We start from the raw sequence: 14,438 nt of genomic DNA, 5'->3' as shown, positions 1-14,438 counted from the left end.
AAAGAATTTGTTAAACATGGTTTGATCCCAATGTTAACGAAAAACAAATGTCGGTCCCATTGTGTCCAGTGCATCTTTTCCACTCCAGAAATGCATACGCAAGGAGACAGCTTGCCAACACTGTACATCGCACACTCTCCCGCTTTGCAGTATAGCCTTAAGCTGTCCCCACAGTAAGCCTTTTGTTAAAGTAAGTGTTTGCTTTTTCGTAGATGACAGGCATTCTGACCAAATTAATCCAGCTATTTTGAATGTTCAAATGCGAAATCAGCTCTAAAATTGTAGTTATAAAAGAGGAAAAAAGGCTAAGTTTCATGTGTGTATGATCCATGTAACAGTGTAACCATGCTAATTATTGTCGATTTTTTTTGTGAACCAAAGAAGTACTGTATGGTTGTCAGGATTCTTTTGAGTAGATTTGTCAGGTATTTCTGCGAGCAGATTCATTCCTAGAGAGTTCAGTCGGTCTAGTTTTAGACCTTTCAATTTCCTGAATGGAAACCTCCTATCAGAGATATTGTTGAGAAGTCACAGGGGCGCATGCAGTCAACCTTTGGCAGTATTTGCTTAACAATGATCAGATAAAACAAAGCAACTTGCCACAAATCTCCCTCAGTGCTGTGTTCTTATCAGTGACCTGTTCACACAGCACATTTACATCTGTCTGTGGATGAATTTTATAATCTGTGCTCCTAACACCCCCTCCCTCCCATATCCCATTACCATCTGTTTGTGTGTTTGTTTTGAAATCTGTGACCTGTTCACATGCCATTTACATTTCTTGGTTTTCTTGTAATGGATGATCCAGTCACATGCTATATTTGCATATGTTTATACATATATATATATACATATTTCGCCCACAAGATATACAGTCAATTCACTTTGCAGTATATTCTGTGAAGCGCTTTGAGACAACTCGAAGACGTGATAAGGCGCTATATCAATGCAAGGATTATTATTTATTATTATTACATATGTTCCCTTGTCAAACACATTCTGGAAGATTTAGAAAAAAAGGATAACATTGCATTTCAAAAGAATAAGGAGGTAGGGGAGAGGAACACCTTGCCAGCCATGTTTTGAAATTGATTAAAGGCTTGTTATCTGTCCTGTAATTCATTTTAATTCAGTAATATTCAGCAAAACACAGTTGCACCTTCTACAGGTTATATCCACAAGATATACCATCATTGTACTTTACTTTAGACTGTGAAATGCTTTGGGGCATCCTCCTGACGTGAAGGGCGCTATACCGAATGGAGAGGTTATTAGAATTATTACAAAATAGCACTATATTCATTTATTTTAAGTGCAGCCTTTAAGTAAAATTAGAGAGATTCGTATTTTTTGAGTGTCCAAAAATTTTATTTAGCGTATCATGTTATCTCAAATCCAATAGAATCCCGAGTTCCAACTATTTATTCAGCAAACCTTTTTTTAGATCTCTCCTTCTCAGCATTTACTTCTCATATCTGGAGCCCTCTTGTGAGGCTATTTCACATCATAAGCAGACGGAGCGTAGAGTAGACTATATATTTCCCTGTATTTGGAATGGAAGTGCACCCTCTCCCCAGAGGCATACACACTACTTACATCCCGGATAAAATCCAGGATTTGCCTATTTATTGGTCTAGCTTCCAGTTTCTTCATGGGAGTTTCATGAGGCACTGGGTTGAAAGCCTTCTAGAAATTGCTGAATGCAACTTAGAGGGTTTCCCCAGGGACCTATGATGTTCTGGAATTCCATATAAAGTAACAATCTACCCTATTCACTCCTTGCAAGAATAGAAATCAGCCAGTTCTTTCTGATCCTTCAAAACCGTCCAATATGTGTGCTGTGTCTGCCCAAAGCACCACCTTGAGCCACAGGGATGGAGTCGGTGGTGTTGTGAATTGCTCCCTCTAGTGGCCCACATGAAACCTAAATGACTAAACCAACCAGCTTCACTCAAGAACAGTGTACAGTGGATCGCAATGCCTGAAATTTAGACTTCAAGCTCCTGCATGCAAGTCCAGTATTGTACTGTTGAGCTGCTGCTGCATTAACATCAGCTCTAGCTATTTTTGTTGAATAAGTGGCAATAGAAAATAAAATAAATACAATACAAATTTACCTTTGTATAGTGCTTTTCATGTTTCACGTCAGAAAATAAAGCCTCTATAGTAAAGTTGCTTAATTTTGTTTTTAATGAAAGGACTTGCATGTTTATAGTGCCTTATCACATCGAAACAACGCAAGGTTCTTGATTATCAAATATGGTGACTGATTTTGCGGGTAAAATCAGAAGCCATTTTCCACACAGCAACGTCCCACAAATAGCCACAAGATGATTGTCCAATTTTTACCTGGAGGATTCTTGACCAGGACAAGAGACATGGAGAACTCTCTTTGTCGTTTCAAGTACTGTTGTAAAATCTTTAGCATCCAATTGAAGAACAGGCAGACAGGACCTCAGTACCCTCTACAGCCCCAGGGTTGCAGGCCAGATTATGAGCTCAAGCCTTGATGTGTCACAGAACTTTAGGCTTTACCACACAGAGCTTTCTAATACCGAGGTAAGATAAGCTGGACTGCCAACAAAACTATAAATTTTATTGCAGGATATGTAACAGTAAAAACTCTGGTATAAAATAACATTTTGTAGCTTATTTTTATCCATAAATGTCTCTAGTATTACCACATCAGATGGAAGAAGTGAATAAATAATTCCGGCTCTGCAGTCTGACAACACTGTGCACAGTAACTGTCACTCAAATATCCTGCTCCCACACCCTGTGGTGCCCAAAATACTAAATAAATTTATACTTGGGGACAGTTTATTCCCATTGCACTTACTAGTAAACTGTATGCCATTCTTTTCAGTTCCCTCCCAGAACTGGCAGAAAAATATGCAATGATAATATTTGCATTTGATGTAGCACCTTATCACGTCAACACATCTCTCAAGAGCTTCACACAACAATTTACAGCTCAATCTTTCCTGTAGGTCTGAACGTTAGATATTGACTGCATTTTTCCAATGATACGTAGTCAGTTTCCCAACCCTGCAGATACTGTCCAAAAGACGAGGCATTTCATTGATTTGCTTTTGTAAACTGGAAACATTGGCAAATATGGTCTGGGCATCTTTTGGAGCACAGAACCTGACCGGTAGACTGTACATAAGAATATAAGAACATCATAAACGTTAGATGAAAAAAGACCAAATGGTTCGCCTTCCACTTTCCTGTAGACAGTGCTCTTTCCACGTCCAACTTCACAAAGCCAGCAAGTTTGAAAATGACTTGATAGGATAGGAAGGGATTCAAATGAACTCACCAAAATAATTAAGTTTCTGTTAAGATTCAACCCTTGCAGAAATGGCCTTTCTTCCTGGCCTCTAGGTATAGAGGACCATGTGCTGCTTCTGGTATATATGAAAGGTCATCTATTTATCCAAAAGAAAAATGTCATTGACATGAAGTGAAACACTTCTCTTTCCTTGCACTACTTTGCCCAACATTTTAAGACAAGAGCATATGTTGGTGCAGGCTGGCACCACAGTAAATTGCCTAAACTCACCAGCTACATTGAGAGGAGATGTGATGAATCAAGGAAAATCTACTTCCCACCCAGACAGATGGCAGACAGATGGCAAATGAGGTTCAATGTCTATAGTCTAGATGGTAGGAACCTAAAAGGAGTAGAGGAGCAAAGTGATCTGGAAATTCTGATGCAAAAATCTCTAAAGGTAGCTGCCCAGGTAGATAAGGCTATAAAAAATGCCAATAGGGTCTTGGTCTCTATATCTGGAGGGATAGAATATAAAAGTGCGGTGATGTTGAATGTATACAAAACCTTGATTAAATCACATTTGAAGCGTTTTGTCCAGTTCTGATCTCCAAGAAGGATATAACAGCGAATGAAGTACAACATAGGTTTACAAAGATGATACCAGGGTTGGCAGGTTTCTGCTATCGGGATAGGTTAGGTCTTTTTTCGTTAGAGAAGAGACATTTAAGTGGGGAACCTAATAGAAGTAATTAAAATTATAAAAGATAAATAGGCTGTTTCCACTTGTTGGGCAGTCCGTAACCAGGGGACACAAGTTTAAGATAGTGACTAGGGGATCAAAATTAGAATTTAGTAGGCACTAGTTCACAAGGAGGGTAGTGAGATTGCGGAATTTGCTGCCTGAAGCGGTGGTTGGATCAGATAGTGCAAATGCATTCAAGAAGAAGCTAGAAGTTCACATGGCAGAGAGGGGAATAGGAAGGTATGGGAAGGAATAAGGAATGGGTGAAGACTCGTATGGAGTATTGGTGACACCCAAATGAAAATAAATAAAGATGTGGAAATAAGCATTATATTCATTCCAATCATTCATTGACCTTTACTAAATATTTTATTGGCAAACATAGATATTATGAAGATATATTGCAGCATGCAGACCTATGCTTTGGCAATGCCATGTTAAATTAAGCTGCTTGCCTTGATGATCAAAGCTAGAAGAACTCTTTCTCTATCGAAATGTCTGTATAATGACATTTTCATTCATAGATGTCTACATTATGTGCCTTCAAGGTCTGAGGTCGGTATAGCAGTGGTAGGCAGGTAGAAGGCAGGCATTTGATCAGCCCATGATGTCTTCGCTCACTTTGCATTTGTCTCCAAGGTATTTGTACCCATAAGGGATGGTCAAGCTCTGGTTCCACTCGCTTCCCATTATTCATGTGACTTATCTTTGCTGCGGTGGCGTCAGTTTGATTTGCCTGATGTTACCACTTGACATAGCCGGTTGATGGCTGAAAAGTGGATCCAGCTGCTCTGAAATGCGCACACCTGACATGCCAGTGTGGAGTGGGCACATCACAGGGTAAATCTTTTAATTCAATGTAATTTATGCATTTTCGCAGTCCTGTGTGTGCTTGCCCTGTCAGTGGTTGTGATAATGAAGGCTGACAGTTGTCATCCAAGGGCCTGAAGGTAGCCTCACATAATGACACATTAGACACTACTAATGATGTTTTCTTCTGGCGTAATGTTTTTTCGCAACTTTTTTTTTAATGACCGCAGGGATGACATTCTGCGCTCAGACGCGACATGGAGAATATATCTGCAGAGAATGTGGAAAGTGCTTCAGCCAACCCAGTCACCTCAGGACCCATATGAGGTCCCACACAGGTAGGGATTGCACTGACTTTACTGCAGCACCTCTCACTCCCTTTAAAGTTGCTTGCACTTAATTTAAAATGGGTGAAGCATTTCTCCTCTCTCTCTCTCTCCTCCCGCACCCAACCAACTCCACCCCCATCATCCTCACTTCTTGGCACTCAGCGCTCCTGGTAAAATAAAATAAGTCAGTCTGTAATTGACAGACATGTGCACGCTCTTCATGGGCTGCAGTACTAATTAATTTCTGTGGTAAAAATTTCATATGTGCCATGAGCAAATGTCGTTGTTTCCTGGGCTGTAAAGTAACCTTTTACATATTTATCAGATGTCATTGTCACAGTTCAAATTGGACATGTAAATGAATTCATTCGCCAACAGCACTATGAAAATGAAATGTAGACAACATCCATTTTAATATAATTCAGCATCCTTGCAAAATTTGTGATTTGTTTAAGTGACACAAACAATTACGGACTTTTCTGACCCACTCATCACTGGCCATGGTTCATCTCTGTTCCGATATCGGGACTTTCAGGGCTTGCAACTCTTTTGATCATTTTTACTTTATTTCCTTTTATTCGTTTTGCTTCCATTTTTTTTCTTCGGCTGAGAAAATTAGAGTGGCCGTCTCTGCCCCGTTTGTGTCTCTACCCACCCCGCTTTGTCTGCTCGAGCCAGAATAGCAGAGCGAACACAGACTATGTCAAGCTACATCACATGGGCAAGATCTTAAAGAATACGTTTTAATTCCTTTAGAAGTTGGATTTGTGATTGTGCAGATTGCTCCTGCACCAGTAGGATTTCAAGACAATCACAAAGGAGGAGATTAGTGACCACTGAGGCTGCCAACCTTACTTTAGAGACTGATTTCATGTTCTCATTGATGTGCGACATAAATTGAAACTGATTGAAAATGGAGCCACGTTTGCTTGTTTAAACAACATGACTAAAAACCCTGCAGTGTTGATATGCATCTTTTTTTACAAAATGAGGAAACAATAAATGTTGTACCATGATGGACGAACAACATAAAAAGTGTGCAAGGTTTGGTTTGGTTTATGCAAAATAAATACAATGCTGATTAGCGGAGAAGAGACTTTCAGAGAGTCTGAACGATTAAAGTCTTCAGTAATTCCACATTTGCAAAGTTTCAGACTTGCTTCATCAGGAGGTTTATTAGAGTCGTTGGTAGTCATGAGGGAGTAGGAATCAAGTGGTTAGGAGAGGGGATTAGGATGCTGGAAGCTCAGGTGAAGAAAAACACCCGCAGCGAGTATAGAATCATAGAATTTACAGCACAGAAGGAGGCCATTCGGCTCATCGTGTCTGTGCTGGCTCTTTGAAAAGAGCTATCCAAATCAATCCCACTGCCCCCCCACTCCCCATAGCCCTGCAAACTTGTCCTCCCCAAATAATGATCTACTCTCTTAAAAGTTGTTATCGAATCGGCTTCCACCACCCTTTCAAGCATTGCATTCCAGATCCGAACAACTCGCCGTGTGAAAAAATTTCTCCTCACCTCCCCTCTGTTTCTTTTAACAACTATTTTGAATCGGTGACCCTGAGTTACCGACCCACCCGCCAGTGGAAATATTTTCTCCTTGTTCCCCCTATCGAATCCCCTCATAATTTTGAAAACTTCTATTAAGTCTCCTCGTAACCTTCTCTGTACCAAGGAGAATAATCCTAGCTTCTCTAACCTCTCCTGATAACTGAAGTCCCTCATTCCTGGTATCATCCTGGTAAATCTCCTTTGTACCCTCTCCAATGCCTTGACATCCTTCCTAAAGTGTGGTGCCTAGAACTGACACTGTACTCTAGCTGAGGCCTAACCAGTGTTTTTATAAAGGTTCATAATAACTTCTTGACTCTTGTATTCTATGCCCCTATTTATAAAGCCTAGTATCCCGTATGCGTTTTTAACAGCTTTATCTACCTGTGCTGCCACTTTCAAAGATTTACTTATATGAACCCCCAGGTCTCTCTGTTCCTTCACCCCCTTTAAGATTGTACCATCAACTTATATTGCCTCTCCTCATTCTTCCTCCCAAAATACATTGCTTCACATTTATCCACATTAAACTTCATCTGCCACGTGTCTGCCCATTTTGCCAGTCTGACTATGTCCTCTTGCAATCTGCTACTATCCTCCTCACTGTTTACTACTTTTCCTAGCTTTCCTAGTATCATCTGCAAACTTGGACATTGTACTCCCTGTACCCAAGTCCAGTTCATTTATATAGATCAAAAAGAGCAATGGTCCCAACACCGATCCTTGGGGGACACCACTGTACACTTCCCTCCAGTCAGAAAAACAACCGTTCACCACTCTCTGATTTCTGTCTCCCAGTCAGTTCTGTATCCATGCTGCCACTGTCCCTTTAATATCGTGAGCTTCTATTTTGCTTACAAGTCTCTTATGTGGCACTTTGTCAAACGTCTTTTGAAAATCCATATAAACTACATCAACTGCACTACCTTCATCCACCCTCTCAATTACTTCATCAAAAACCTCTATCAGATTTGTTAGACATGATTTGCCTTTAACAAATCCGTGTTGGCTGTTCTTTATTAACTAATATTTTTCTAAGGGAAAATTTATTTTGTCCCAGATTACAGTCTCTCGAAGTTTCCCCACTACTGACGTTAGGCTGACTGGCCTGTAGTTCCTGGGTTTATCCTTTTGCCCCTTTTTGTACAGGGGAGTAAAATTTACTGGGATAAATGGCCTGTTAAGTGCTGAACATCGTATGTGATTCCTGGTTTTGGAATTGCCCATAAGAGACCGAAAAAATAACTTAATTCAGTCGGTTTTCTGTTCTGCTGCATTTGAATTGTTGTTATTCGGCACCAGATCTTGGTTTGAGCGTCTGAATTTCCGCAGCCTCGGTACAGTACACAATCTTGCCCTACACCCCACCGCTGTGTTCTTATAAGCCCTTCCCGACCCACCCATTCCCTACGCTTGGTAGACACAGGCCTGCTTCATGTCCCCCGCTCTGCCCACCCCACTTTCGGAGGTTGGACTTTCAGCCTTTCTGCTGTCACTCCCAGAGTCCCTTCACCTCGTCCCTTCCTTTGCCTCCTTCAAGATCTGCCTCATAACATTCCTCTTTGACTGTTGTTTCAGTCATCTTCCTATCCCACTCCCCCTTGGACCCTAACCCTCCTGAATCTAACCTCCATCTGGAGTGCAAACCCTCACCTGTCCAGTGCCTTGGGACATCCTCCTGACCTGCAAGATGCTATATAAAAGCATGTGTTGTGGTTGTTGTGCAGTCATAGAGTTTGGTGGAAGATAAGTACAGCCTTACTGTACTTTAAAGAAAAGGAAGAAAATAGCAGCGCTTCATAATGCTTTCAATGTGTTAAGTATTATGACCCCATAGTGCTGTGTGAAATTCTGCCAATTTCACTCCATGGTCGCCTAATAGCTGTTGGTCTCAATCATATATTTTTTACAATTTGCTGTTGGGACTTACTACAGTCAGGGACATTGAAGATGTGCTGCACATCTAATGGTTCAGACTCAAACCTGATTTAGGAAAGTAGAGGCCTGAGGTTTCCTGTGGCCTTGGCCCTAAGACTAAATTGAAAAACATGCAGAATTGTGGAAAATAATTTGGAAGCTAAGGAGCTGCGGAAAAACAGCTTCCAAATTAACACTGAATGTAAAACTATTTCCAAAATGCTACACAACTTTAAATGTTAAAGCAGTAGTCTTACAGTTAAGAGGACAAAACAATTTCAGGCTTCTAGCTGTCTGAAAGTTCACCTGAAGACTATTTCTCTCCTCCTTTGGCAGTCATTATAAACCGACTTCACTGCACAGTATATACATATATTACTACAGTTAAAAGGAAATCTGTATTGACATGTTTTATCATTATCTATTTATGCTTGAGATATTCTAAAATTCAGCAAATGCAGTCCTTAGTTATGGGCAGTCATTAAGAATTAGGTCTGATAGTTAAGCCTGCAGTGAGTTTAGCCTGTGAAGAAGACATCCATATATGATATAAGACAGTCAGATAAGTAAGTGCATCATTATAAGTGTGAATGATGCATGGATAAGCCAGACTGATGCAAAGTGACAGAGGCCAAATGGTAAGTAATGCAAGCAGCGGGCACTCTTACTCAAATGTTTATAATTAATGTTGTCAGTGATTGCTTTCTTCAGCATAAATGTTCAAATTAAAAAGGGCAGTGGCTCCAGGCAGCTATTAGCACACTTTCTTACTCTAAGTGTTGTATTAAATTGGTACTTTTTGGCCACAAGCTAACTATCGTAGTAGCTGGTATATTTTGTGACTATTGTTAAATCATAATAGCTAGCTTTCTTTCCTTTCTGACCCCCTCCCCCTCCCAATGGCCGACTGGCTATAAAGGCACTGTCTGGTGCAGCACTAGGCTACACGGAACGGAAGGATACAGGTTCAATCCCAATATGTACTGATTTAGCTGATTTCAGCTGAGGCAAGAGCTGAGGGCACTGAAATTGGCCTCGTTGCCACTGGGCTGGAGGGAATAGTCAGATCGGATCCCCTGGCCATTGACCCTCTCTGCATGTATGCATGTGTGCATGCATGTGTGGAGAACCAAATCAATGTAGGCTGGCTTCGCCCCCACACCCACCCCCACCAAATAATGCAATGCTCCTGAGCATTGCACTGGAATGTCAGCCTAGACTATGAGCTCAAAATACTGATGTGGGGTTTAACCCACAATCTACCAACTCAAGCTACCAACTAAGCAAGGCTGACACCTACACCTAACATTTTAAACCTATCCACGGTGCTAGAAGGGTTACAACACACAAATTGTAGAACAACAATATTACAGAACCTCCTTAAGGGTACTGAACTGGTTAATGCTGCTTTAAACCCACATACTCGACTCCCAACAATAAAGACTTTCAAATGGTTAAAAGGTTTGGTTATTTGGAATGCTTATCCACAGATGGGAGAGTTCATTGATGTATTCCTCACACTAGCATTTCTTTGATGCAGTAAATAATATGTAAGCATTGCATGCCCTCTTTCTTCCCCTCTACGCCACACCACCTGCACCAGCAAGGTTATTGTGCCTAGATGCCTTGAGTAATGATATTGCTATAATATCTGTAGTCCAGACAAATGTTTTGACCCAGTTCATGCAGACATATGTATATTTTAAGCTTTGACCATCCCACTTGTGTCACCCTAGTTTAGGTTTAACATATTCCTTGCTTGTAAGCAGTGACAGATTGACTCCGCAAATGAGCTCGGGATTTTCAAGGGAAAAGGGGGGTGGGGGGTGCTGATTTGTGCCACTTCAAATTGTGCTTGAAATCTCTGTCGTTGATCCCCAACAAAGAAAGTCCAGGTTAGTAAGATTCCCATTTCAGTGTCGGAGACCAATATAGCAGTCCCATTTCCCATATCTCTTAGAGGAACATCACTAGTAGCATTTCCATTGTGTGCCCCTATGTTCCTCCTAGATCTGGGTTGGGGTTGTTCAAACTTATTCTATGTTGATCCTCTGACGGTCCCCAGAAAATGAAGCTTTTGTTCCATCAGTCTGGGCTGGATTCAACGAGGCCACAGTGGTAGAGGGGTAGTGTGCTTAACCCACTCCTCTACCCGTGAAACGTTTGGATGAAGAATAGTACATATTAAAATAAAGTCCATCTTACTTATCAAACTGCTACTTGATAGGAAGAGATGTCCACTATTGGAGAAACAAAAATATTGCAGAAGAACACATAGGCTTAGGTACCAAATGAGACCAGGATGCATAATATGACTGCCAGGTAGAAGAAACTGTAATACGATGCATGGAATACGGCCTCTACTCTTTTTCTACGGCCTGAGCTAGAGTCACTACACTTCACAGTAAATCCTGTGCAGCCCTTTGAGGTGCCTACCTGATATGAAAGGCGCTGCATCAATTGTAAAGATTTTATTTTTTTAACATTCCCAGATGCTGTGCTCATCTAGCTTTCCATCTGTGCCTGGAGAATAAGAGGGAAAAATTGAGTTCTGTGCAATTTTGATTAAAGTGGGGAGTGGGACTGATTATGTAGCTTTTCCAAAGAGCATGCACAGGTACGATAGGCCGAATGGCCTCCTTCTGTGTTGTAATATTCTATGATCTGTTTTAGTTCACTTCTCCCTGCTGTTTATAAATAGCCATTTTTTTTAACCTAGTTATATTGATTTTTATGAAAGCATTATCATTCTACATTGCTTTGCAAAAGAACGGATGGAGTTAGAGGAAAATCAACTACACTACCTTGTTTTTGGGACCCCAAGTAGATCATGCAAGGAGTCCAGGAGTTTCAAATGTCTCTAAGCACTGTATGTTGCCAGAATCTATTAATATAGTCCCTAGCTAATCCATCTTTCGCATGAATTTTCAATGGGAGAAAACGTACCGATGTAAAGATCCCATAAGGCTGGTTTACTCAACAACAAATTTGTCCTGCTAAAATTAACAGTTTAACAAAAGTAGTGGACTGTTACTAATACTTGGGGTTTGGGCCAATAAAAGTATCATACTCCCATCTGCCCAGTCTCAAAACACTACATAAGGCAGTAATCTGTTACAGGGTTCTCAGGAGAAGAAACTAATATAACGCAGATCGTTAATTAAAGTTGTTGTCTTAAGAGTTGTGAGTGTATTTTCTGACTGATGTAGACTTCAATGAAGAAGTGTTTCCTGGACAAAATTGCACAATCAGCCAGGTCTAAAAGTGGTTGTACATTTCAAGGTCATACAACAAACCTGAAACATTTTATAGTTTTCCATTTGCCAACAACAATACTATTTCTCATTCATTTTTAGATCTCCTCCCACTTACTGTGGATTTGGCCCTTACTTTGTGCCTCAGTTGGGAGAAATCTGATGAATTTTGTATTGCAAGGCCCCATAGGCACAAAATTCTTAAAGGGACAGGCACATGACTTTCCATGGCCTGGCCTCTTTAAAGTGCAATTTATGATACGTAGGGAAGTCCTCCTCATACATCTTGTTTGACAAATGCCTGAAAGTGATTTTCAATAGTTACTTTTTTTAAACACAAATACTTTGCATAGGGCATTCCTTCCAAACTCCACTGCAGAATGATATTTAAGTAAAGGAGCTTAGCAGAGCAGCTGGTGACTGAGCTCCTGAGTGCTGAACGTTTATGCCTCAGTGTTCCTAGTCAGCATAGCCTGGTCTGTATTTTTGTGTTTGGTCAACCAAACGTGCAGAAACCCATCGCCGTGCTGTCGAGAATCCAAACCAAACAACAACAATTCCACATTTATATAGTACCTTTCACGTGGGGGTGTCAAAGCGCTTCAGAGAACTGACTGGGAGCCCTGGTTGGGGATAGGAAGCACTAAGGAAGGTGGAAAAAGGAGAGGAACAATGACCAAAAGGGTGAGTTCCTACGTATAACGTAGCCTGATCGGAGGCAGATAATAATAATAATAATAATAATAATCCTTGCATTTGATATAGCACTTTTCACGTCGGGAGGACGTCCCAAAGCGCTTCACAGAACACACTGTAAAGTGAATTGACTGTATATTTGTGGGCGAACGCTGATGTGAAACTAGGGCAAAATATGAATCCAGCCCATAACTTATTATATGTTCCGGGACGCTACCCTGCATGAAGGGCGCGATATAGATTGTTGTTGTATACATCAATTTTTTATGAATCAAAATAATAATAAGCCTTGCATTTGATATAGTACCTTTCAAGTCAGGAGGACGTTTCAAAGCGCTTCACAGGTTTTACTGTGAAATGTTGGTGGGCTAGGTGCAAGTGCAAATTTCTTTCCCAAGTAATGAATATTCTAGGATAAAGTTATTTCAGCAGCTTTGTCGCAGAGTATTCCACTCTAATCTTCCAGAAAAGCCATGGTAAAAAAAGAAAAGTTTAGAAAACAGCCCCTCCGAACGTCTTTGGGCCAAAGCACCGAGAGTGAAACAAAGAGTTAGCATCCATCTGCTAGCTCCTGTCTCATGTGTTTTACAATTCATTTGGACAATATTTCTACTGCTCATGAAAGACCTTTCAATAAAAAAAACTGCACAGAAATTCAATTGAAACACACTTAGCTGATTCAATAAAGAAATGGTGACTATTTAGTCCGTTTTAAATTTGATGGAAATCATTTCCCTATACTGTTTCAGTTGTACTTGTTCAATATATTTCTGTTTGGGGCATAATAATCATTTTAAAAATGTCAACAGTTTCCCCGACAAAGCTGGTAAACTTCTCAAATTTATGATTTCTTATAAAACACAACAGTGATGAGGGATAAAACGCAGTATTCCTAAAAGCATTTAGTTACTTAATTATTTATGGCATGTTTGGGGCTGAACATTCCACTGGTTTCTCAAATAGTCCAGGCTAACGCTCCAATAAAATGCTGAGGGAGCACCAAATTGTCAACCAAAGCCCCGTCTGCCTGTTCAGGTGGATGTTAAAGATTCCATTGCTGTGCGCAATTGGCTGCCACGTTTTGCTCACAAATATACAGTTAATTCACTTCACAGTCTATTCTGTGAAACGCCTTGAGGCATCTGGATGATGTGAAAAGCGCTATATCAAATGCAAGGATTATTATTATTATTATTATTTGAAAAGAGAAAGGTGTTTCTCCCATTGTCCTGGCCAACAATCCAGCAGATAAATTTGATCATTCTGTTCCTTGGCCAGTGCTGTGTTCAAATTGACTGCTGTGTTTGCCTACAAAATACACAGTCACGACAGTTTACATTAAATCCTGCGAAGCTGTTTGAGGCATTTCGATGAAGTGATCAAATGCAAGGATTATTCTTATTTTCCCTCAGCCATTTTTCCAGAATGGAAACAAGGGACATGTTTGATTTTAATGAAACAACGTCTGATTTTTTTTTCATTCATAGCTGCTAGAAATGATCTTTAACTTTAAATTGTTGTTTGGTAAAATAATTTTGGGGCCAAGTATCTGGTAAGTAAGCAGAATCGGTGGTCTCTGCAGTCTGATTAAAGACGTTTGAATCTGTGCGGAATTATCCTCTACTTCTCCTCCCACCCCTTCCACCCAACCCTGAGGACTTCTTTGCATTGAGGCTGTTTCTGATCACAGGGTTTGCTTGTTTGAGTGCAGTTAAGCACACAGGAGAGGTTTAACTCAGTCATTATACTGTGAAGCAGCACTCAAATGATATCTCTCAAGATTTTGAAACAAAGTACTGCCACTTCCCGATATCCTTGATGCCCACAATTTTTATAAAGCAAACCAATGTGCAGAAGTCGG

General features: G+C 40.5%; 1 protein-coding gene across 1 annotated transcript in view; it reads left to right on the top strand.

The window, feature by feature from the left end:
* Positions 1–14,438, top strand: part of znf516 (zinc finger protein 516) — a 124,016-nt gene that overhangs the window by 87,579 nt on the left and 21,999 nt on the right. Inside the window, 1 exon segment of the mRNA XM_007900570.2 lies at positions 5,060–5,167. Coding sequence (XP_007898761.2) covers positions 5,060–5,167 — 108 coding nt within the window.

Source organism: Callorhinchus milii, unplaced genomic scaffold, assembly GCF_018977255.1.
Source record: "Callorhinchus milii isolate IMCB2004 unplaced genomic scaffold, IMCB_Cmil_1.0 Scaffold2, whole genome shotgun sequence".
NCBI classification, from domain to species: domain Eukaryota; kingdom Metazoa; phylum Chordata; class Chondrichthyes; order Chimaeriformes; family Callorhinchidae; genus Callorhinchus; species Callorhinchus milii.
This window is presented reverse-complemented; position numbering and strand designations above follow the sequence as displayed.